Genomic DNA, 25,222 nt, shown 5'->3' on the forward strand with positions numbered 1-25,222 from the left:
GCTTTCTTCTTTATTATTTAAATTGAGACATAAATAATATATAACACACTCGTTTAGAATGTACGACATACAATGTAATGATTCAATGTATGAATATATTGCAAAAGAGTCACCAAGATAAGTCTAGTTTACATGCATCACCATATAGTTACAAATTTATTTTTCTTGGGATGAGAACTTTTTAAGATGTTTTTTAGAAACTTCAAAATATCCATTACAGTATTGTTAATGCTAGTCATCATGCTGTATATTACATCCAAGGACTTATTACTGAAAGTTTGTACCTTTTGACCATCTTCACCCATTTCACAAACCATATGTCCCCCTCCTCACCTCTTAGCAATCACGTCTGTTCTATGTGTTGGGGGAATTTGTTTTGTTTTATGATTCTACTTATAAGTGAGAGCATCCCGTGTTTCCTTCTCTGTCTGACTTGTTTTACTTACTGTAATGCCCTCCGAGTCCACTCATGTTGGCATGAATAGCAAGATTTCGTTGTTTTTTATGGCCGAATAAGATTCTTTTGTATGTGTATGTATCACATTTTCTTTACCTCTTCACTGAGGGACATTTAGGTTCTTTCCTTGAAAGTCTTTGTTGTTGTAAATAATACTGCTGTGAACATGGGGATGCAGATATCTTTTCAAGTTGATGTTTTTGTTTCCTTTGGATAAATACCCAGAGGAGGAATTGCTGGATCATATGGTAATTTTATTTTTAATTTTTAAAAAAAGATTTATTGTTTATTTATGGCTGTGCTGGTTGTTCATTGCTGCACATGGGCCTTCTCCAGTTGTGGTGAGTGGGGGCTAGCCTCTTGTTGTGGTGCGTGGACTTCCTGTGTTGTGAAGCATGGGCTCTACATGCACGGGCTTCAGTGACTGTAGCAGGTGGGCTCAATAGTTGGGGTGAGCGTCTTATGGTTGGAATATTCTCAGGCCAGGAATCGAACCCCCATTCCTTGTGTTGGCGGGTGGATTCCTCACCACTGCATCACCAGGGAAGCTCCTCTTTTTAATTTTTTGCAGAACTTCTTCCTACTTTCTTTGATAGTCCACTACAGCACATAGACATTGTCAACTCTGCCTTCTAGGTCCTGGCTGTGATACCATGAGGATTTAGTGAAAATGAAATAGAAAGAGTGATCCAGACTGCTAAACCCTTAAAATTCTGTTTATTTACCCCTCAGCTGCTGTGAGGAATGGTGGGAAAAAAGGGGAAGGAAGGGCTGTATGTGTATAAAATCTCCACCTCTGACAGTGCCTCATCAGCTTTCTGGAAACCTGTCTCTACTCTAGAATTTATCTTCAAGGACTAGACTGTTTCTGAGACTTTCCCTGTCTCTGCTGCATGATTCTGGTCTTGAAAATTAGCTGACAAATAAGCGCTTGCTTCAAGGCTCTTTGCGGGGCACTCAATGTCTTTCCCTCTCCCAGCACATTTCTGCCCATCAGCTTTTGCTTGGCCTTGCCTCAGCTAAGGTTTGGCCATTCTCTGGTTGAGCTCACAACCTCTGAACAGCCTCTTTCCTGGGACTTGGGCCATCCCCAGCCCAGGCCTAAGCTGGAAGGAACTGAAGCAAGGACAGTACCAACAGTAAGGCAGAATTATTATGATTTATGACAAAATTAAAGGTAGAGAAAGGGAAATAAACATCTTGGGTTTTTTGAGGTTTTTTGTTTTGAAATTGTGGTAAATTACACATAACATAAAATTTACCATCTTAACCATTTTTAAATGTACAGTTCAGTGATCTTAAGCACATTCTCATTGTGCAACCATCATCCACTTCCAGAACTCTTTTCATCTTGCAAAACTGAAACTCTGTACCCCTTAAACAGTAATTTTCCATTCCTTTCTGCCCCTAGCCCCTGGCAACAGCAATTCTACTTTCTGTCCGTATAAACTTGACTATTCTAGGCACCTCATATAAGAGTATGGAAAGTGGAAAATGTTAGTCGCTCGCTCAGTCGTGTCGGGCTCTGCAACGCTATGGTCTGTCCATGGAATTCTCTAGGCAAGAATACTGGAATGGATTGTCTTTCCCTTCTCCAGGGGATCTTCCTAACCCAGAGATCAAACGTGGGTGTCCTGCGCTGCAGTCAGATTCTCTACTATCTGAGCTACCAGGGGAGTCCATGTTAGAGTATATATACAGTATATTTGTTCACAGTAATTTTTTTGTAACTGGCTTATTTTACTTAGTATAATGTCTTCAAAGTTTATCCATGTTATAGCATGTCAGAATTTCTTTCTAAGTCTGAATAATATTCCATTGTGTGTATGTGTGTATCAAAGTTTATTTATCCATTCATCTACTGATAGACACTTGTTTGCTTCCAACTCTGGGCTGTTGTAAATAATGTTTGAGTATATATATATCTCTTCAAGAATTGTTGGATCATATGAATATATATTGTTAATTTTTTGTGAAACAGCCATACTGTTTTCCATAACTGTATCATTTTATATTCTCAGCAAAAGTACCCAAGCAAAAGCATATGAGTGTCACTGAGCATCTTTTCAAGTACTTGCTGACCACTTCTGTATCTTTGGAGAAAAGTATATTAAGTCATTTGCCCATTTCTTAATTGGGTTGTCTGTTTATTATTATTGATTTGTAGGAGTTTTTTTTTTTATACTCTGGATATTAACTCATGTGATTTGCAAATATTTTCTTCCACATTATGAGTCTTCTTTTTACTCTGTTAATTGTGGGTTTGGCTGCACAGAAGTTTTAAATTTTGACATAATCCAATTTATTTTTATTTTTGTTGGCAGTGGAAAATATTTTTCTCAGACATATAGGAAGTTTCAAAAGTATATTCTTGAACACATAGAAACTTTCAATAAGGAAAAAAATTTAGAAAATATATGTCATAGTTTATGAACATAATACAACTCACCCAAAAGTATTTGTAGTAAAAATTCTGTATATAAAATAATTAGGTCATAGGCAAGAAGTACAAAGGGAGAAAGTTATCACTTTCAGGATTGTTTGATTCTTTGTTTCTTCTGGGAAATAAAGAAAACTGTTAATCAGATAGGAAAGAGGAGGGGCTGCCATGTTTGAGAATGGGAAGAAGGGAAAAGGCAGTGGTGTTCTGAATCATCTGCAAATTGACAGGTGATTTGCATATGTTGTTTTACTAATTTCTTACACCAGGCTTGTGAGGGAGACATTGCTGTTGCCATTTCAGGCCAAGGCTTGATATCTTGCACAAAGCGACAGGGTTACTGAGCAGTAGAGTTGGGATAGGAATCCAAGACCTCTTTTTTCCCTAACCCCTCACCAGGTGAACTAATAGTTAAGTAATAGTTAATTACTTTATGACAGGACACTTTATGGAATATAGCAAAATTATTTTAAAACTAATTGGTGAGAATTAATTTTCAAACTATCAAAAAATAGCAAGGATGATTTAAAATGTCTCACAGTTCAGAATGGTGTGATACAGAATTAAAAATGGAAACATAGATTATTGTGACAGAGAAGACCTCAAGAATAAGGCTTCATTTATGTAGGATTTCATATCGAATACTCTGAGTGTAAACAATTATTGGGGGAAAAGCAGCTTGTCATTTTATGAAGGCTGTGAGTTCTATAAATACACATGTAGAAAAAGCAATAGACTGGGGTCTGACACTTGCCAGGAGAAATTTCGTTTGACCAGAGGTGGGTGTGTATCTGTGTGTATGTGTGTATTTGAAGGCTCCTATGTGGAACGTTGAGACTACAGTTTGCCAGGGACTCTCCATTTCCTTAGCATCCTCATCTTATCAAAATTGCATCTTTGTCCCTGCTTGGCCCCTTTGCCTTTTGGGCTTGTGGTTTCTGATGTGTACTCATTCTCGATGAGTGAGTCTCGTAAAAATGAGCAAAAAATCACAGTCACCTCAGGTCTTGTTACAACACAGATGGCTGGGCCCCACCCCAGAGTTTCTGCTTCAGTAGATCTGGGATGAGGCCCAAGAATTTGCATTTCTAACAAATTCCCAGATGAAGTAAAGTCCCTGGACCTGAGAGAAGTACATAAATTGAGCAACTTTTCTACTTTTAAAAGAAACTTCTATATTGCAGAGCAATTTGGATTCTGCTGAATCTAATGATTTTTTTAAAATGAGCCTATGTTTTCTATGGCTCTTTTAAAATTACATTTTCCTGGAAATGTATTTTTATTAAATTTTATAGAAGTATTGGTCCACAGGGATTGAAAATCAAAAACAAACAAGTGAACCAAAAACATGTCCAGAACCACAGAGAGTTTGAGAAGCCCTGTCACCAGAATTATGACCAGCTGGCATTTCCCTTGGTGGGATCACATGTTCTGGGGTCAGCCACAGCTTGCAGGCCTAGAAACTTGATCTAGTTGAAGAACCAGAGTTGATTGAAGTCACAACACAGACACACGCTGTCAGGTTCCACAAAGAACTGGAATCTAAAACCACATGCCAATGACAATTTACTAATCTACAATGAAAAATGAGACTACAAACTGGCTGGGTTACTCATGTTGGCCTGAGCAGTGAGTCAGTTCCCTGCCTGAGAAACCATCTTATAATCCAGAGGTTACTCAGTGAGCATGAAAATGGGAAAAAGGGAGCTCAGTATATGGTTTGAATGTTGGTGGCATCAGGCTCATCACCCACTGAAGACATAGGCATGTACCTGCCAAGTGGACCATATCCCCTTGGTCATTGCTTTGATGGATGGACATTTACTTATGAAGCTTTTGCTGCTGGCTCACCCATTTCCCCTTCCTAACTGACAGATAATGATATTAATTTAGTCAAGTCACTGCCATCAGTCTAGTCAGATCTGTCTGAAAGTACGTAATCCTGTCTCTTTGATGATGTCTTTGCAGATCTCCGCTGCACCCATTAAGCTGTGACTGTCAAAGTCAATTTTGAAAAAGTTAAAAACATGAATCTCATCCAAATGCATAGTAAGCACATGTCAAAGAGTTAATTAGCTCATTAAAGGAAAGAGTGAATGAAAAAATTGATATAAGAAGTATGTATAGTCTATGAGAGAAAGAATGTCGAAATAAGATTTTCAAGTTATATATTAAACTGGTTAATATCCTATAGGTCAATAAAGACGTAAGCTTTGGGGTTGTTTTTTAAGTCAACTAATGTGCATCTCTACCAGAAAAAAATTCCATATGTAATTTACTGATTTTCTACAAATGACTGTCTAGCTTTATAGAGTCAGGCCCTAATCAATAGTAAGTAGGGGAAAAAAAAGCTGTCCTTCTTACAGTGATCAAATGAGCTTTTAGACAATGCTCTTGTGTGACATTGAAGGGTACACAGTAATCATTCTGCCTTATTTCTGAGTTTTGGAAGACTTTTCTTAACAGACTTAATAGTTTTACTCTCAGAGCTATCCCGTTTCCTTGTCTCCAAGTTCTCTGAAAGAGGAGAGATCATCTGGGGAAGAGCAGAGAGAAACTGCTCGGTCACTGAACTTTCACTGTGCTCAGTTCTTTCCTGCTAATGGGACTCAACCTTAAAGAATTTGGATCTATTGGTTGTCTAATTGCAGAAAGAGGAACTCAGTATTCACAGTGTGCCTCCTGGCAATTAAATATTCTCATCAGCTGACTTTGGGCTTGGTTCATTTGGGTCAGATATTCAGCCAGTGCATGCAGAGTTCAAATATGGAGCAATTTAAGGATGATTCCAGTGTGTTCCTACATCCTGCCAAGTTGACCATCTAAAGTATTTGGGAATGTTTAGGATCTGTTATCTAAACAGGTGTCAAATCTGCACGAATTATGTTTTTGAAAAATCATTTCATGTAAAACATATCTTACGGGGTAACTAAGGCTAATCATCAGTTGATACAGCAGAGCTGCATTGAGTGTTCAAATACTACAGTGCTTTTGTATCAGTTGGTGAAGAGAAATTATCCTTGGCTGAGGTTATGAGAACCTAACGATGTTGCCGATCAGTGACTGTGGAGGTGGTAATGGACCGGGGAGGAGTGTCAACTAGAGCCTGGTGTCTGGGGGGCAGTAGGAGAGGCAGGTCCTCTCTTTGGCCCAGGGCTCCCGAGAGTTGCAGTGGTAGCAGGGCAGACAGAGGCCATCCAGCAAGCATTGGCATCTAGCTCTCTACATGCAGTGAAAGGCCTGTAGCACGCCTAGCTGCAACAAAGACACCAGAGTTTTTGTGACTGCCAATATCACGGTGACATCATTGATGTGGACCTGTAGTTTGAAGAGGGGCATCACTTAGCTAAGTGACAGCTGCATCAACTGAAGAGCACCACCACCATTTGTAAAAGAAAATCAACAATTGATTTGGAAATTTCTAGAATATTTTGGTAAATCATTTTCCGTATAACATATCATTTATGCATATTTTAAGATGTAGTTAATTCAGCAACTAAAAGGGATGTTAAATATATTTTGGTTAAACATTTTTGGCTTATTATATATTAATATTTTATCTTGCCAGTTAAATATTTTGACTATGATTCATTTCTGGCTATTTAAAGTTAAAATTATTCAACTTAACCATCAAAATTAAGGAAACAAGTTAGTTGGGAAGCTATTGGCATTATAATAGGTAAAGATTTATTGTTTGAATTTAAATAAGTGTTTATTCAACGTTTAAGAGATGACACAGCCTCCAGGAGTCAGACAGCTGAATTTTAATAGGCAATTTGTATAAAAGTAAAGGCAGGCAGAGGGGAGGTTCCCCAAGGGCAGAAACTGTATCTGAGTAAACCTAGTCTGTTGGTTGCTGGGTAGGGACTTCATAAATGTTAATTGACTAAGTGAATGACTGAATCAGTATATGAAAAAGCTCTTTATCCTCACCAGTAATTACATAAATACTAACTAAAACAATCATGAGATACAATTTCACAGCAATTAATTTAGCAAATTTAAAGGAATAGAAAACCAGTGCTGAAGAACCGTCGGGGAAACAGGAAATCTCCCTTTCTGAAGGGACTTAGTTAATTTATAAAGAGAAGTTGCTCAGTCGTGTCCTACTCTTTTTGACCCCATGGACTGTAGCCCACCAGGCTTCTCCAAACATGGGATTTTCCAGGCAAGAGTACTGGAGTGGGTTGCCCTTTCCTTCTCCAGGGGATCTTCCCAACCCAGGGATTGAACCCAGGTCTCCCACATTGTAGGTAGACGCTTTACCGTCTGAGCCACCAAGGAAGTCCTCAGTTAATTTATAGTTAATAGTAATCAAGGATGCTTACTTTCTTCACCCATTTCCTGAGGAATTTATTCTCAGGAAAAAAATGTTTTAAAAAAAATGAAAACTTTTCTTTAGAAATGTTTCATTTCAGATCAGTTCAGTCGCTCAGTCGTGTCCAACTCTTTGCAACCCCATGAATCACAGCACGCCAGGCTTTGTATTGTAGAGCTATTTAAAATAGCAAAACTTGAAAGTGAAAGTCGCTCAGTCATGTCCGATTCTTTGCAACCCCATGGACTATACAGTCCATGGAATTCTCTAGGCCAGAATATTGGAGTGGGTAGCCTTTCCTCTCTCCAGGGGATCTTCCCAACCCAGGGATTCAGTTCAGTTCAGTTCAGTCACTGAGTTGGAAGCCATCAAAACATTTGACAGCTTGGTGGAATATTGTACACTCGTTTAAAATGATACACATGAGAATTTCATGGAGAAGTTTAGAAGAAATGTTAACTAATACACATATTCTGTTTGCAGCTGTGTTTAAAAACAAAGCATCTATTGAGTGAAAATGTGAGAGGCAGTAGGAAGCATCCAGATGAAAAGCTGGTAGGATGTCTTTATTAATAAGTTCCTTTTTAATGGATAAACAAGAAATCTTAAAGAAATATTTGCCTCCCTATACAGATTCCTAATATAGAAATTACCACAGATCATTCTTAGCACATTAAAATTTAACCCCAAATTAATTTTCTCAAAATTGAGGATTATTTTCTCTTTGCAATTTACATTGCTCCTACAGATTCATGACACATAAATTCAAAAGGGTGATGTGGGATAGCAGTGTTCAAAAGCAATTCATGGTATGTAGGAATATTTCTGGGAACAGAGCACAGTTGTTCCTTATGTGTGAATTTGCCTACTTACTAAAATTTATTTGTAGTCCCCCAATCAAAACTCAACAGCATTTTCACAATCATTCACAGACATAAACAAAGGAGGAAAAATTTGAGTTGCTCAACATGTATAGTCCCAGTTTAGGCCAAACCAAAGACACACTCTGCCTTTTTGTTTCAGCTTTCATAGTTTAAACAAAATGTTCTTTTCACGGTCTATTTAATGCTGTGTTTTTCACATTATTGTGCTTTTTTTGTTGGTGGTGGTGGTGATTATACTATTCAAAATGTTGCCCAGAGTATCGTGCTGATGTGCTGTCTAGAATTCCTAAGTGGAAGAAGTCTGTGATGTGCCTTATGGAGAAAATACATGTGTTAGATAAGATTCCTTCAGGTATGAATTGTAGTATTGTTGCCCCTGATTTCAATATTAATGAATCAACAATAATATATTAGGAACTTCCCTGGTGGTCCAGTAGTTGAAACTTCATCTTCCAAGGGTGAGTGTGCATGTTCGATCTCTGATTGAGAAGCTAAGATCCCACATGCCTCAGGACCAAGAAACCAAAACATAAAACCGAGCAATATTGTAACAAGTTCAATAAAGACTTTAAAAATGGTCCATATAAAAAGCCAATCAATATACTAGATAAGATGTGTTAATAAACAGAAACATACATAAAACAAGGTTATGTGTTGATCAGTTGATCAAGTGTTGTGACCTGAGCTCCCAGGAACTTAATCCTGTATTTCCCCTGGATACAGTGCTTCAGTATTTGCTCGCTTATTATTTATGGCAACTTAAAGAACACACTGCCATGAACAATAAGAATTGACTGCATATGGTTCTAGTGGGAGCATAGATTTAATGTATTCACATTTGGTCAGGTGTCATCAGTGATACTGAAAATCTTGGGCAAAGTGGAAAAAGACATCTGTTTTTAGGTTATTGTAATTTTTGCTCCCCCTTGGCAGTGGGCGCACATGTTTCCAGACCCGCATGGTTTTTAGCCTTTTGTAGAGTTTTTCAGATCTCTTGTTCTCTTTTTTTTCTCTAAGATCAGCGAGAATATTGTTAGTCAAGTAGTGTAGACATGCACAATAAATTCTAAGGAGATGGCAAGAACTCAGAAGATGTATTCAGTATTTTTCTTTATGTCCCCCCAAGATCAGAAACTGAAAAGTACTACCAAGTCTGTAGTTGGGAAGAACTCAGTCACATAGTGGCTATGACCTGACTCCTAATCAGGTGGCCCATGATGGACATAATGAAGACTCAAACCTCAGAGAACGGTGTTCTGTTCCCAGGTTTATCCACTGTGGACATTCTTAATTAAAACAGTAGTAACTAACTTGGGCATTTAAAGCAGTAGCAACTAACTTGGGCATAAAATGAATTTACCAAAAGGATAGGTAGCATTCAAACAATCCCTGGGAGAACGGGAGGATCTTTACATATGGAGCATGCATACTCAGACACGCACCCAAATTACACTGTAGAGCTGGTCCAGAGAAGACGCTACTACTGCTTCTACGGGATGCAAACACGAGTTCACACAGCTGAAACCCAACACTGGGAGCTTGAATTCTGCTGCTAAACTGCTGCCATAGCTGCCTCAGAAAGCCCAGAGTAGCTGCCATCACACCCACATCCAGCAGATTCCACTCTCCACATTGCTTGCTTCCTTTTCAGATTTCTAAGCAGTAGCTTCAGTGATGTACCTGTACAGTGGATTTTTTTTTCTAATTTTTATTAAAGTATAGTTAACTTAAAATATTAGTTTCTACTGTACAGCAAAGTGAATCAGTTATACACATACATATATCCACCCTTTTAAAAATTCTTTTCCCATATAGGTCATTACAGAGTATTAAGAAGAGTTAACTTTTTTCTCCTGTGCTATATGATAGGTCCTTATTATAATAGCTATCCATTTTATATGTAGTAGTGTGTATATGTCTCTCTGTCTCAAAGCTTGGGAAGAAGCAAGGAAAAGGAGGAAAAGGAGCAATTAAAGTGCCTTACCATCTTACACAGTCCTTTACAAAGAGGGGTTCATTTGTGGTGACTCAGGCCACCATAGAGACAGACACATTTTCTTTCACCCTTCTAAGCCAGTAAACACAGGTCCACTAAAGTTTCTAGAATCTTCCATATGAGGCAGGAGTTTCCTACACCTGGCCTCAAAGGCCATATTCTGTTTCTTCTTTCCTCCTCCTTCCTTCTTTATTTCACAGTTTCATATGAAATTTTTTTACCCAGTAGGAAATATGACATTATGATACATTTTGTATGCCATACTTTATAATGAAACTGCTCTTCTTTCTTCTAAAGTGTGTATTCTGTAAATGTAAATTTATGCATACAGCATGATTTGCTTTAATCAATGTACAAGATTTTCACACTCAAGCAGTGAGTGAAACAATCAGAATGCAGTTACATTTCAATGGAGAACAAAAATTTTTTTAATCTCCCTGTAGCATTTCTAGTACAATGATTCTCAATATGTCAATTGGAAAAGCCATATTTTAAATAAAACTTTACAAATCTTGGTAATAGTATGTAATAGAAGCCAAACTTTTAATATCTAGCTCTTAATTGAATAGTGTTTTTAAATGAATTTGCATTTGATGTATCACACTGTCATCTATGTATTCTTGTGAAAACAGAACAACACATAGGTATAGAATATGCTTCATGTGCAGCCAGTTGTAGAAGCCTTTGTGGGAACTCTGACTTTGTTACTAGGTCACACCAGAGGCACAGGCATGACAGTTCCTGGATTGTAGTCAGGCTGGCGTCCACTGCCAAGTCTCCTTGGCCCAGGCTGGCAGCAAATTGATAGTGTCTTGGGAGAGGTTGGTTCCCCCGCCCGAATATGCTGGCCTTGATTTCCAGCCTCTCACTAGCTCTTGAGGTGATGGTTCATACTTTTTTTTTTTCCAGTTATGCAAAAATGCCTACTACATATGCAAGCCATTTAGAAACAGAAAATAAAAGCCATTCCTAGAATAATTTAAACAGATGCTTATGACTAGATTAAAAAAACATTAAAAATAAGAGTCTTGAGTGGAAGCACACTGACAAAGCAAAAAAGACTAAAATGGTGAAAGCTCATTTCCCTCACTGCACTGGACATTGAGCAGAATTAAACCCACATATGAAAGCAATTCATTTCTTCTTTCATCAGAGACCCTTACTTACAAGGAAATAACGGACAGTTCTTTCAGCTCTTCCGTTCTTTTCTCTTTGTTATGGATGTCGTCTTGTGACATTTCATTTGAGTCACTACCTGAGTCAATAAAGTAATGGTTTAAAAAGATGGAAAGCTTTTTATTTTTTTTTTATTTTTTTATTTTTTTTAAATATTATTTTATTAGTTGGAGGCCAATCACTTTACAACATTTCAGTGGGTTTTGTCATACATTGACATGAATCAGCCATGGATTTACATGTGTTCCCCAACCCGATCCCCCCTCCCTCCTCCCTCCCCATCTCGTCCCTCTGGGTCAACCCAGGGCATCAGCCCTGAGCACTTGTCTCATGCATCCAACCTGGACTGGCGATCTGTTTCACACTTGATAATATACATGTTTCAATGCTGTTCTCTCAGATGATCCCACCCTCGCCTTCTCCCATAGAGTCCAAAACTCTGTTCTATACATTTGCGTCTCTTTTTCTGTCTTACATATAGGGTTATCATTACCATCTTTCTAAATTCCATATATATGCATTAGTATATTGTATTGGTGTTTATCTTTCTGGCTTACTTCACTCTGTATAATGAGCTCCAGTTTTATCCATCACATTAGAACTGATTCAAATGTATTCTTTTTAATGGCTGAGTAATATTCCATGGTGTATATGTACCACAGCTTTCTTATCTATTCATCTGCTGATGGGCATCTAGGTTGCTTCCATGTCCTGGCTATTATAAACAGTGCTGCAATGAACATTGGGTACATGTGTCTCTTTCAGTTCTGGTTTCCTCAGTGTGTGTGCCCAGGAGTGGGATTGCTGGGTCATATGGCAGTTCTATTTCTAGTTTTTTAAGGAATTTCCACACTGTTCTCCATAGTGGCTGTACTAGTTTGCATTCCCACCAACAGTGTAAGAGGGTTCCCTTTTCTCCACACCCTCCCCAGCATTTATTGCTTGTAGACTTTTGGATAGCAGCCATTCTGACTGGTGTGTAATGGTACCTCATTGTGGTTTTGATTTGCATTTCTCTGAGAATGAGTGATGTTGAGCATCTTTTCATGTGTTTGTTAGCCATCTGTAGGTCTTCTTTGGAGAAATGTCTGTTTAGATCTTTGGCCCATTTTTTGATTGGGTCGTTTATTTTTCTGGAATTGAGCTGCAGGAGTTGCTTGTATATTTTTGAGATTAATCGTTTGTCTGTTTCTTTGTTTGCTATTATTTTCTCCCATTCTGAAGGCTGTCTTTTCACCTTGCTTATAGTTTCCTTTGTTGTGCAAAAGCTTTTAAGCTTCATTAGGTCCCATTTGTTTATTTTTGCTTTTATTTCCAATATTCTGGGAGGGGGTCATAGAGGATCTTGCTGTGATTTATGTCAGAGAGAGTTTTGCCTATGTTCCCCTCTAGGAGTTTTATAGTTTCTGGTCTTACATTTAGATCTTTAATCCATTTTGAGTTTATTTTTGTGTATGGAAAAACACACAATTTTAACTTGAAGGTCTGAGACCAGATCAGTTTCAGGCTCTGGTGACCTCTGTTGCACTCAGTCCCCCTTCCCTGTTCATTACTGGACCCCTCCTGAGGACGGAATAAAATGCCTGATACTGACTGTCATTGCTGTTGTTGCCAGTTCAGGGTTGATGCAGAGTGGAAACCAATGTGAGATTAAGTTTAGAGCATAAAGATGGTCATTTAAAAAGTGATACATGTAGATTGGGAGACAGGCACTAAAAATTACATAGCTGATTGGGTCCTGTATTAGTTTTCCATGGCTACGTAGCAAATTAACTCAAGCATAGTGTCTTCAAACCACAGACGTTGATTATCTCAGTGTCTGTGAGTTGGGCATCTGGGGGGTGCTTAACTGCATGTCTGTGGCTCAGGTGCTCTTAGGAAGCTGCAGCTTACATGTCAGGCAGGGCTGCAGTCACCTGAGGCTTGACTAGGCAGGAGGATCTGGTTTCAAGATCATTCATGTGGCTGTTGGCAAGAGGCCTTAGTTCTTCAACCCAGGAGCCTCTCCGTACAACTGCTCATGACATGGTTTCTCCCAGAGCGAGGGATGTGGGAGAGAGAAAGCCCAAGACATAAGCCATAGTCTTTTAGGAGTAACATATCACCATTTTGGCCACACTCTGTTGGTCTCTCAAGGGTGTGAGTACCAGGAGGCAGGAATTATTGCAGGTCCTCCTGGAAGCTGGCTACCACAGGTCCGAATGACCACCTTTTTTGGGAAGTACAATTGGATAGCTACATTCTTCATAAGTCTAAGAAGAGCTGCTTGACCAAGTTAATAATAATCATCTATCATATTTTGAAAACAAATTTTATATCTTGGTTTGAAAATGTAGACTATTATTATAATTAAGTAAAATACAATTATAAAGCTTATAAATAACAGATAAAGGTGTACAATATAGAAGCTTAAAGTTTCATATAAATTATAATCACAATAGTTAATATAGCATATTTATCACCATAAAAATGTATTTATTTTAAAAACTATAGTTAATACTATAACACTATAAATCACAGTTAACAGCATACATTTAAATGTCACTATAAAATAAAATTTCTTTTTAAAACTTTTTTCACTTAATAGTATTTTGTAAATGTCTTTCAACGTTAAGATATAAATTCATTATTTTTACTAGCTACATAATATTTTACTGAATGATCATAATAGGATAACTGTATCAATTATCTAACCACTTCCTACTGTCAGATCATTGTTTTTCTCTCATCTTTTGATGAAATAAGCATCCTGTTTGTAATATATCTTTGCATGTGTGCATGTGTGCTCAGTCGCTCAGTCGTGTCTGATTCTTTGTGACCCTGTGGACTGTAGCCTGCCAGGCTTCTCTGTCCATGGAATTTTTCAGGCAAGAATACTGGGGTGAGTTGCCATTTCCTTTTCCAGGGGATCTTCCCAACCCAGGGATCAACCTGCATCTCTCACATCTGCTGCATTGGCAGGTGGATTCTTTGCCACTTTACCACCTGGGAATCCCATATCTTTGCATGCTGTGTAAGAATTCTTCAGGGTAAAATTTCAAAGTGAATTCATGAGTAAAAAGATATGAGCATTAGAAATTTAGTAGATACTGCTGAGTTGTCTGCTGAAAACCGTGTACTTACACTCTTTCTAGTGGTGACAAAACCCCTGCCTTCTAATGTCTGCATTATTTGCCTTTGCTATACTTTGCAGTGATTTTGAGGAAGGTGTTTCATTTGGGAGAGAAATCTGACAAAAAGGAGAAAGGCCTACAGTGAGACCAGGGCAACCATCAGGGAGAGTGAAGAGGAGCCATGAATGGCTTGTCCCCCAGGTAGCAAAAACCCCTCTGCACATAGATCCAGAACCCAAGTTTGGCTTCTCCACCTTGAGTATGAACACTGGGAATGTGTATCCCTTGCTGAGATAACTCTGACATCTTCAGGTATCTGTGCATCGGTGAGGACTGGAGTAGAATAGACGAGAAGAGCGTTACAGAAAGCAGTTTCCCCAGTTCTCGTCAGCAGCCTGCCACCATTCCTGCTGAAAACCTCACTATCGCTTTGCTTGACACCTTGAATGCAAATTATCTCAGAAAAGTAATTCATTGATACCAGCCACTAATGTGTAAGTCGAGGTTAATATTTCACATTAGTTGAAGAGACCATTCATTCATTGATTCATGGGTTCATTCACCAAATAATACCTATTGAATACCCACATAGTCTCTGGGTATATAATCATGATCCCAAACAGGCATCAACATGGAACTGTTAGTCTAGTGGAGAAGATGGACAATGATCAAATAATTCCAAATTCAGTTACAAACTGTAACTGTCTAGGAATAAGCCCGGAAGGTGGAAACCTAAAAGATGAGTTGAGGTCAGTAGTGTTGACTACTAGACAGAAAACAAAGTAACAAAAAGAGAGCAGCAAAGGCTTTGAGGTGGGAAGGCATTTGACTGTTTTGAGAAACTCTAAGAGGCCAGTGGGGGCATAGCAAGAGATGAGGCTGGAGAAGGGGCCGGGGGCCACGTCATGCAGGGCCTATACATCTCACTAGAAGAAGCAGTTTGAAAAAAGGAATTCAGAATTTGGAAATATTCAAAGAGCCAGACACAGGGATTGGAGGGGAGTGATGCACATTGGGCTGGAAAGGAGAGTTGTCACCTGGATAAGAAGGCCCCAACAGCATCCTTAGCCACGCCCGTCCTTCCCCTCTATTAACCACCTTGACTTTGTAGGCAGGGCACTGTTGGGCGAGGACCCCCTACTGCTCATGGCACTCACTGCAGGGGCAGAGCAGACTTACCAGCGCCGTCCTTTCTACCCTCATGGACTTAAAAGTCTGCGCCCCACTTTGCCTTTCAGCCGCCTGGGAGGATTCCAACAAAAGTCCATCTCTAATTCTGTTAATTGAATTACAGAGGAGAGGCCCTAGTGCATTCAGCAAACCTTAATCCAACTCCACATAACCTTAGAACGCTCCATGTTTTAAAAAGCCCACTTTAGCATATGCCTCTAAAGCGGCACTTAATTGACATAATATGGGTCACCTGTCTACATGGAATTAACTAGCAGAGCTTCCAGAACAACCTACTTTCCCTCCCTTTGGCCTCTAGTTCTTGAACTTCTGAAATGCGTGGCTGCCACTCAAATCAGTTTTGAGTCATTATGTAACAAAGAGGCGTAAGGTTGAGAACGCCTAACCTCAGAGTTGGTCCAGCGATGCGGTTGAGGGGTGAGAGGTAATGTGGTCAGGGGCTTGGGAACGGGGCTAGGGGCCTGTCAGTGCAACTGATCAGCTTCAGCTTCTGTAAACACACGAGACAAAAAGCATCCCATGGCTTGATATGCTGCTTTCATGGTGTCATGCCTGTAATGTCAGGCTTTACTGAAGCTTGTGCACATGTATGTGTTTAGGGTGGGGACAATAAATGAGAAAATTCTGTTATGGGGCAGGAAATGGAATGCTCAAACGGCCCTGGAGAATAGAGTAGTCCCTGAGCATTACCTTGGTGTCCCCGTGCCTTGACCTGGGAAGTCACAGAACTGAACAACCAAGTGTGTGTGGCCTGGGAGATCCACCATCTGAGCTCAAATCCTGGCTTGGACCACTGCTCAGATTCTTAACCGCTTTGCCACTCTGGCTGTTAGCCGCATATAAACGTTAGCTTTCATTATTATTGGGAGAGGGGTAAGAAAGGATGGGGGAGCTATGGCAGAAATGGCCAGGAGAGGAAGGTGAAAGTACTGATTTCCCTTGGCAGCACTGTGAGCCTCTCTGCCCTCCACCACCACACCTCTGGCCCTCTTCACCCCCTACCCCCAAATCTCTCAATTCTAGTGGGTCAAACCAAATACCGAGTATGACTTGAGAGTAAGATGAGGGAGAGACTGTCACTTTCTGCAGCTGCCCAGATGAGTGAAGGCTGCCAAGGGTCTGTCCAGGGGCTCCTGCCACCGTGGCCAGGGCAGAGCCCCTTTTGTGGGTTGAGTCATGTTCCCTTTCATTAGCCAGGAGTGAAATTCTCAGAACAAAATTGCAAAATTGACCAAATCTGACATTCTAGAGAAGAGTTATTCCCTGCAGGGGTTACCACATAGATTCTTTCTTCTAATGTGTCAGTAGTTCTAGTATAAGGCCAAAGTTGCCACACAGGGGAACATCATATGGGCAGTTCTTCCCAGGAGTCTTACACCAGATATCTTGCTGCAGGCTGTATCTCAGCTACTTGGCTTGGTTTTGTTTTTATTCTCTGAGGTGGGAGATGGCCTTGGAAAGGCTAAAATAAATATTTAGATAAAACTGGTAAAGTTCATTCAGTCTGCTGGGAGTTTGCTTAACCTGTAATCTTAAGAGCTTTGCTTTCAAAGGGATGCTACTGCTGAAATGTTCAGACATAGAGCTGTCTGATATCTGCTGTCTCGTTTCACATGGTGGGTAGGGAGACAGAGAAGGCAGTTGTTAAGTCTAGGTGGATGGTATATGCTTTTGTTCTTTCAACTTTTCTGTATGTTTCCAATTTTAAAAAATAAGTTGGGATATCATATAGTATTGCTTATATGTGAAATCTAAAAAAAAATTATACGATTGAACTTCTATACAATACAAAACAGAAATAGACCCATGGACATAGAAAACAGGCTTATAGTTACCGAGGAGAAAAGGTGGGGAGTGATAAATTAAGAATTTGGAATTAACATATGATATCTATACTATTATATGTAAAATAGATAACCAACAAGGACTTACTGTGTGGCAAAGGGAACTATAATCAATATTTTGTAATAACCTATAAGGGAAAAGAATCTAGAAAATATATATGTGTGTGTGTGTAGCTAAATCTCTCTGCTGTACCCTTGAAAGTAATGCAACATTGTAAGTCAGCTGTGCTTCAATTAAAATTAAAAAGTTGGGAAAACATAGACACATATAAGAATAAAGTTTGGCTCCGGCTCGCTCCGGCCCGGGGCCGCTCCGCCCCACCCCGCCCCCGCCGGCCGGGGTGCTCTAGGTGCCGCGCCGAGACCCTCTGCACCCGTGCGAACATGGCGCTGCAAGCGGTGCGGAGCGTGCGGGCCGCGGTCGGCAGTCTGCGCGCCATCTCGGCACCCAGCGCGCCCTGCTCGCCGCGGCCATGGGGACTGCGGGCGGGTGCCGTCCGGGCACTGCGCACCGGCCCTGCTCTGCTGTCGGTGCGGAAATTCACAGAAAAACACGAATGGGTAACAACAGAAAACGGTGTTGGAACAGTGGGAATCAGCAATTTTGCACAGGAAGCTTTGGGAGATGTTGTTTACTGTAGTCTGCCTGAAGTTGGGACAAAGTTGAACAAACAAGAGGAGTTTGGTGCTTTGGAAAGTGTGAAAGCTGCTAGTGAACTCTATTCCCCTCTATCAGGAGAAGTAACTGAAATTAATACAGCTCTAGCAGAAAATCCAGGACTTGTCAACAAGTCTTGTTATGAAGATGGTTGGCTGATCAAGATGACATTCAGTAACCCTTCAGAACTAGATGAACTAATGAGTGAAGAAGCATATGAAAAATACATAAAATCTATTGAGGAATGAAAATGGAACCCCTAAATAAATTACTTTGAAACAACTTAATCTAGCATAGTTGTCTTAAATTAGTGGTGGATAGATATTTAAAAAGCAACTTTTAGCAAAAGAAACTACTTGTAACAATGTTTCCTGAAGAAAATACCCCTTAACTTTCTAATGCCTTCAGATAAACACTGTGTATCTTTTCCACAGCATCCTGTGATTTTTAGGCTAGGCTCCAGTTATAATATTCAGAATTCCTGAAATTATCTCTGATAAAACTAATTATAAAAATTATGTAATTCAAGGATAACATGGTTATCTTATACCTTATATGACATTGTAACTTGCTTACAGCTATCCTTGGATTTGGGTCAAAATGATCTTCCCACTAGAAATGACTCCCAGTGGAGAAAAGTTTGTTAGTTGTATAATGTCCAGTGAAGAATATTACTGTCTTAATTTTGCAATATACTGTGTTTGCTGGTGCTATTTTTATACAGTGAAGCAACAGCCTTGCAGGAGAATAAACAATTTAATAATAAAATATTCAACTTCTTAAAAAAAAAAAAAAAAAAAAAAAAAAAAGAATAAAGTTTATGGGAAGAATGTAAAACCACAGTTACTACTGATGGACTCTGTACAGTGGGAGTGTGATACAGGGTTTAGTGGTCTTTTCTCCTGTCATCCACAGGACCAGCAAAGACCTAGAAAGACTGTAGGGAGGGGATGCAACAGATGGAAAAGGGGTGCTCCAAATAAAGAGATGAGTTTCATGGCTATTAGTACTGCTGCAGAACTGTAAATTTCTGTGGAAGTGAAGTTTACAACCTTTAAGTAACATTTTTAAGTCTAATATTAAGATTCAGGCCTTCCATATTCCCTTGAAACTGATCCAATAACAACAAAAGTTTTGCATGTATATATGAAATATTTTTTCATTGATGTGTTTCATTTCAAATATATGAAAAATAATGGAAAGAATGCCATTAAAAATTTATCTCTATGTGGTAGGATTAAAGATACTTTTTATATTTTTCATATTAAACCTCTGAATTTTTCAGATTTTTTTTCAAGTGACATGTACTATTTTATAATCAGGAAAAAGCTGGTATTATATGAAAAAGATATATCATATAGGTATTAATAGTATCTCTGTTGTTTTCTATGTAGTTACATGGAAACTATCCCTAAGTTTCTATAACTATCCACAAGTTTCTATGTAACTTGTTTTCTATAATTACCATTATTAATAACTACCACATCAAGTGGAATGTATCTCTTTTATTCAGAAATTAAAATGAGATATTTCCAGAGAGTCTGTCCAGTGTCTTAATAGAAGTTGATAAATAAACCTTCGATGACTTTATTCATACTTTTAATATTATTAGTTTTTTTTTGAGGCATTTTTCACATTTACTGATTTTAATGGTGTTTTGGCCAATAGCTACACAATTTCACCCGTACTTTCTCTTTAAAACTCTTGAGTAGAACCATCTTGGCCTGGTAACTTCTCTAGATGCAATTAGTCAGTCCAGTTGAGAATGTTATGTGCATTGACCACTGTTTGACGGAATTGCTCAAGCATTTCTCTTTCCCAAGATTATTTTCAGATTGAATCTCCCAAGTGGTTTCCTCAATAAAGACCAGTGCCAATAATTCATTTAGTTTCTTGACAAACATATTTTCATCCCTAGGCCCATGTCATGTCTACAAATAGCCAAGTGATTTATTTTTAATTTGTATGAATGAATTTTATAAGGGAGTCACAAAATTCTTTCTGGCCCAATTTCAAATTTTTACCCAATTTGCCATATTTAGTAGATCTATTTGAGCTATGTTTGGGTAGGAATTTCCAATTGTGTGCTTAATACTGGGAGTCACTGTTTTGAGTATAAGGTTCAGAGCTTTTCGTTTTTGTTCAGGGTTTTGCTTGCTTGCTTTGTTATCTACTTTGGCAGAAGGTATTTAAGTTGCCATCATCTTGTTTCATGAGGATGTAGTGGTTCCATGTTTGCTGTTTTCTGTGTCTGTCTCCACTCTTATTCCCGCTAGAGGCTGCCAGACATAGCAGCATCATTGCTTAGGGGTCATTGGGCAACAAGAAATAGATATCAGATCAAGATAAAATGGAAGAGGTTGCCATCCTAGACAACTTCGGTAGGCCCAAAGAGATGTGGATAAAGAAACACTGACCTCAGTGACCATAACTCCTGCTTAATCCTGTCTCCTTGAATCTTCTTGTAGAATCCTTCCTGGTAAGGATGCCCAGGATGGAGAAGAAATTCGAATAAATGGAAACTGTTTTGACAGGAAGTTTGGTGAATCATCTTGGGTGCTGAGCCCCATGTAACACTATCTGAAAGTAATGAGATGTCCTCAGTTTTTATGTAACTAAAGCCTTAAATAGGCTATGTGAGTAACGAACGTACTTCAGGTGCTTATCATTCACTCATTCATTCAGTTGTAAATGGAATACCTAAATAAAGGAGTTGAAGGGAGCTTCTCTGTAGCTGTGATCTGGTGCGTCCAGTAACAGAGAGAAATGTTACTCTTGGCAGATGAAATTTGTTGGACAGATTCCCACTGGTTAGTTAGCTTGATTACACTTTATTTGAACATTGGTTTGGGGATTTTTTTCTAAGTATAATACAAGTTTGATTTGGTCTTTAATATTGACCAGAGTCACTCACATATTCATGGCTTTGGAAGAAAGCTGAAGATAGAGTGATCAGAAGCTCTTTCAGGGGAAATGGACAAAAGATACCCATGGCATCCTGTCATGGCTCACGTCCTTGCCCTCTGCCATCAAGAAGGTCCAAAGAGCCTCACTTCATGATTTCCCCCTTGGGTTTAACTTCAGGGGCATTTCTTCCTATTTATGAGTTTGCTTTGCTTTTGCCTTGTAAGAAAACTATGCAACTCTAGAAAGTACTCACCGTTGTGCCTCAGCTATTCAGAAATTTTGACCATGTTTAGAACTTGAAATATATTAATCAGTTCAGTGATCTGTTCCCTATGCTCCCTTTCATCTTTGTTCTTTTCTTAGAATAAGGACCTCATCCTTAAAGGAAAAGAGCCTTTTCAAAGCTGTTGACTAGCTTATGGGTAAGAAAGGCAAACTTATGTTTTATCTTAATGTGCCTCTGCTCCATTATGAGGGAAAAGGAAGCATTTGAGTGTAGCAATTATGACTGATTTACAATGTGTTTTGTTCCTTGTAAACTGCTGCTGCCTCAAATAAAATGAAAAGAACCAAGAGCATAAATGAATTCACAGAAGACATCTAAGTTGCTCTCAGGATATGGGGGATTTAGAGAAGCAGCAGGAAAACAAATTAAACCTGGGATAAATGGAAAATTAGGGGGAAATGGGTAAATATGATACATTAACATCTGCCTGTTCTCTTCTGTAGTAGACTTGTCGATATGGGGTGGGGCTCACACCACTCTTCAAGCAAGCTCCAATCCTTGCCAACGCTTTCCTTCCTAGCTAGATTAAAGTGATATTTGTATTGGGAAAAAAAACTTTCTATGAATGTTAGGCCCTTAATATAATTTCTCCTGAAAAAATAATAATGTTTTTCTAAAATGTTTCGTGATGAAGTGCTATTTGGAAAAACTCATATTGTTCTGAATTAGTTCTTTGAAAGGAACATATATTTAGCATGGATTAATCATTTTTGCGTGTATCTGTGAAATAAAGGTCATGTTCTTAGAACTTTGGAACCAAATGCTATACTCTTTTTCTCAGGTAGAAACACACTGCAGAACTCCACCTCTGGGCTTTTTCATTCCCCTGGGAGTGTGACAGTAGGTGACAAGTAACAACAGTATTTATTGTAAGAATAACCTGTAATTACTGTCATTTTTAGAGAAGGAGGCATTAGAAATACAAAGGATACAGTGGCGCTGTAAGAGAATATAAAACTCAACCTCAAAGATAAATTCCTTGAGAACAGGAACTCTTCCTGTTTATTTTTTTGTTTTCTGCTATACAACATACTACATAGAGTAGGCATCAAATGAATAAAGAATGATTCAGTTAATGAAATCAGGCATCGTTCTATCTACATAATCATTTTATTTCTATATGTAAGTTCCCTGTGTTGAGTGGTAGCTGATAGTGTTTAACGAAAGACTAATTTTAGCTAGAAAGCCATGTTCTAGCTCTATTATTATTTTAGACAGAAAAAAACACAGAAATTGAGTGGGCGCTGGAATGTCTCCATTATTTGCCCCCAAAGATGTATGGAATAGCTGAGAATAGTGCCCCGTTGGCAGAACATGGTAGGAAAATTTGCATATTGGCTTCCCACAAGGACCTATTCTGTGCTGTTGTCTCATATTTCAGTCTCCAGGATACCAATGTTGTAACATCTTAAAGTGCTAAAATTTTACCACCAAAATAATTCTGAAAAAGAAAGAAATGGAAATTAATCAAATTAAACACATTCCCCTGGGAGAACAGGATTTGTAGCTAGTGCAGCTTCATCAGAGGTCAGTAATAGAGGAGAAAGCCAAGAGCATAGGAGTGGGACCCAGGGAGACCCAGCTTTCTGCTGTGTGGTGGGGGCAGGGCAGGGTGCCTTGGGCCACAGTCAAGTTGGTGTAGGTATCCCAGGGGTGCCATGCAATGAACCGGGGATGTCAGGCAGTGAATTGTGTCAAGGTTCCAGGCCCATCTGCCAGCTTGAAAGCTGCTTGCTATCTGCTGCTGCTGCTGCTAAGTCGCTTCAGTTGTGTCTGACTCTATGTGACCCCATGGACAGCAGCCCACCAGGCTCTTCTCTCCAAGGGCATTCTCCAGGCAAGAATACTGGAGTGGGTTGCCATTTCTTTCTCCAGCTTCCTATCTAATAGCATTTATTAAGATTCAAGAAGGAAGGTGGGGCCATTGGGGGTTGAGGCCAGGCAGAAGGCCCAGCCAAATGGGAAGGATGCAGGGAACGTTACTTGGATGCCCCAGGTGTTCCCTGTTCATGACGCTTAAGAAGCAAAATCTATTTCAAACCTTACCCATCGTTGGAGATCTGATTTTATATACACTGCTACATTTGTCCAGGGCTACTTGGGTAACAGGTAGGCAGAGTCTGCTGAGTAAGGCAGATTTTTACTTACACAAATGTATTTTTTAAAAACCAAAGAGCAGTTGGTAGCTAGAAAGGAGGAGGGGGTGGGCACGGTCTAATGGATTCCCTTAAACCTTTGGTAGCCCTTCGGCATGTGAATGCAACTTCAGCTAATCCCTCTCCCTTTCAAAATGATACTGCCTTTCTGAAATTTCTTCCATCAAAAGTGAAAACAGTCCCCAAATGCTCTGGAGTCGAAATACCAGCAGTAGCAACACTTCCCAGCAAAACCCAGCCACTGCCAGAAAGAGCGAGGGAGAAGGATTGATTTTTCCATAGATGTACTTGCTAAGCCCCATGAGGAAAGCACCAGAAAATGGCATCACATTTGTTGGATGGCAATGATGTGGTTGGTTTCCTTCATTCTGCAACATCCTCTGGCATCTTCCTGCAAGACACAACACATTCTATGGGGTTAGAGCCAGAAACTTAACCTGGTGCTTAGTTTATTACAACTGTGTCTTTTTTACTACTTAAAATTGGCCAGGCTCCTCTGTCCAAGAATACTGGAGTGGGTTGCCGTGCCCTCCTCCAGGGGATCTTCCCGACCCAGAAATTGAACCCACGTCTCCAGTGGCTTCTGCGTTGCAGGTGGATTCTTTTATCACTGAGCCACTGGGGAAGCCCACATAACATCCAGAGAATGGTATAAATCTTGTATGTACTGAATGTTCTCTAATGAAAGGCATTTAGAATTAATCAAGGGTGTTTTCTTGTTCCCTGAAAGTCAAAATCAGGCTGTAAAACAAAAACCAGAACCATACCATGGAGCAATTTAGCCATATGTATTTCAATCAAAAGCAAATCTGGATTTTTGATCATTTATTAATCATCAGACACACTATATTATATTAAAAACTAACAACCAGGCCCCATTTTTTTCTCCAGAAAAGGAAAGAAGACTGAAGCTACAGGGTAATGAGCCAGAAGTGATGGGGAAAACAGCTGTATACAGTGAGATAGAAGTGATCCCCAAAGCATTTTTATTTGACAGTGTCAAAGGCAGCTGCCAAGGTTGTGACCTAGGAAGATTTGGCTGTGTCATCCAGATGTGGTCGTACACGTTGGTAAAGAGCTGCACTTTCTCTGTACTGCACAGAGCAGCTTTCAGCCAGTTCTGCTATTTAGTAGTTCCCATGTTAACATAAGTCCCAGGAGAGAGCACTTTTAAAAATATAAAGTTGACTTCTGTCTTCACTTTAAAAAGAGAGCAGACTTTTCAGTTTCACCTGGATGAGATGAGGCTAAGGGATGAGTTTAAATTTTTGAAATATCTATCCATCCCAACTAATTCAATGGTATTTTCTTTTCTTGATATTTTTTATATTTTTTACTTCGTTTTTATTGGAGTATAGTTGATTTACAGTGTCATATTAATTTCTGCTATACAGCAAATCAAAGGTATTTTCTAAAAATAAAGGCAATTGTTCATCTTTGGCAGGGTCACCATGAGAGAGTACTTACCTTATGTTTTGTAGACTCTCTTCCCAATAATTTGGGCTTGCCTGGTAGCTCAGCTGGAAAAGAATCTGCCTGCAATACAGGAAACCTGGATTCAATCCCTGTGTTGGGAAGATCCCCTGGAGAAGGGAACAGTTACCCACTCCCATATTCTGGCCTGGAGAATTCCATGGACTCTACAGTCCATGGGGTTGCAAAGAGTTGGACACAACTGAACAACTTTCAGTTTCACACTTTCACATTCCAGTAACTTACACTTTTCAAAATAAGTAACTAAATAAATGTGCTAACACATATTGCACAAAAATAAGACAGCTTTTACTCAGATCCAG

General features: G+C 39.3%; 2 protein-coding genes across 3 annotated transcripts in view; both read left to right on the forward strand.

Moving 5' to 3' along the window:
* The window catches only part of GNG2 (G protein subunit gamma 2), a 124,255-nt gene that overhangs the window by 39,918 nt on the left and 59,115 nt on the right, over window positions 1–25,222 (forward strand). The window lies entirely within an intron of this gene.
* LOC136171782 (glycine cleavage system H protein, mitochondrial) lies at window positions 17,710–18,364 on the forward strand. The gene has a single exon (XM_065940764.1). The coding sequence runs from the start codon at window positions 17,804–17,806 to the stop codon at window positions 18,323–18,325; it is 522 nt and encodes a 173-aa protein (XP_065796836.1). The 5' UTR covers window positions 17,710–17,803; the 3' UTR covers window positions 18,326–18,364.

Source organism: Muntiacus reevesi, chromosome 7, assembly GCF_963930625.1.
Source record: "Muntiacus reevesi chromosome 7, mMunRee1.1, whole genome shotgun sequence".
NCBI lineage: Eukaryota > Metazoa > Chordata > Mammalia > Artiodactyla > Cervidae > Muntiacus > Muntiacus reevesi.

Bases quoted from the DNA above. Each gene is read 5' to 3' on its own strand.
- LOC136171782 (XM_065940764.1), top strand. From the start codon at position 17,804: ATGGCGCTGCAAGCGGTGCGGAGCGTGCGGGCCGCGGTCGGCAGTCTG.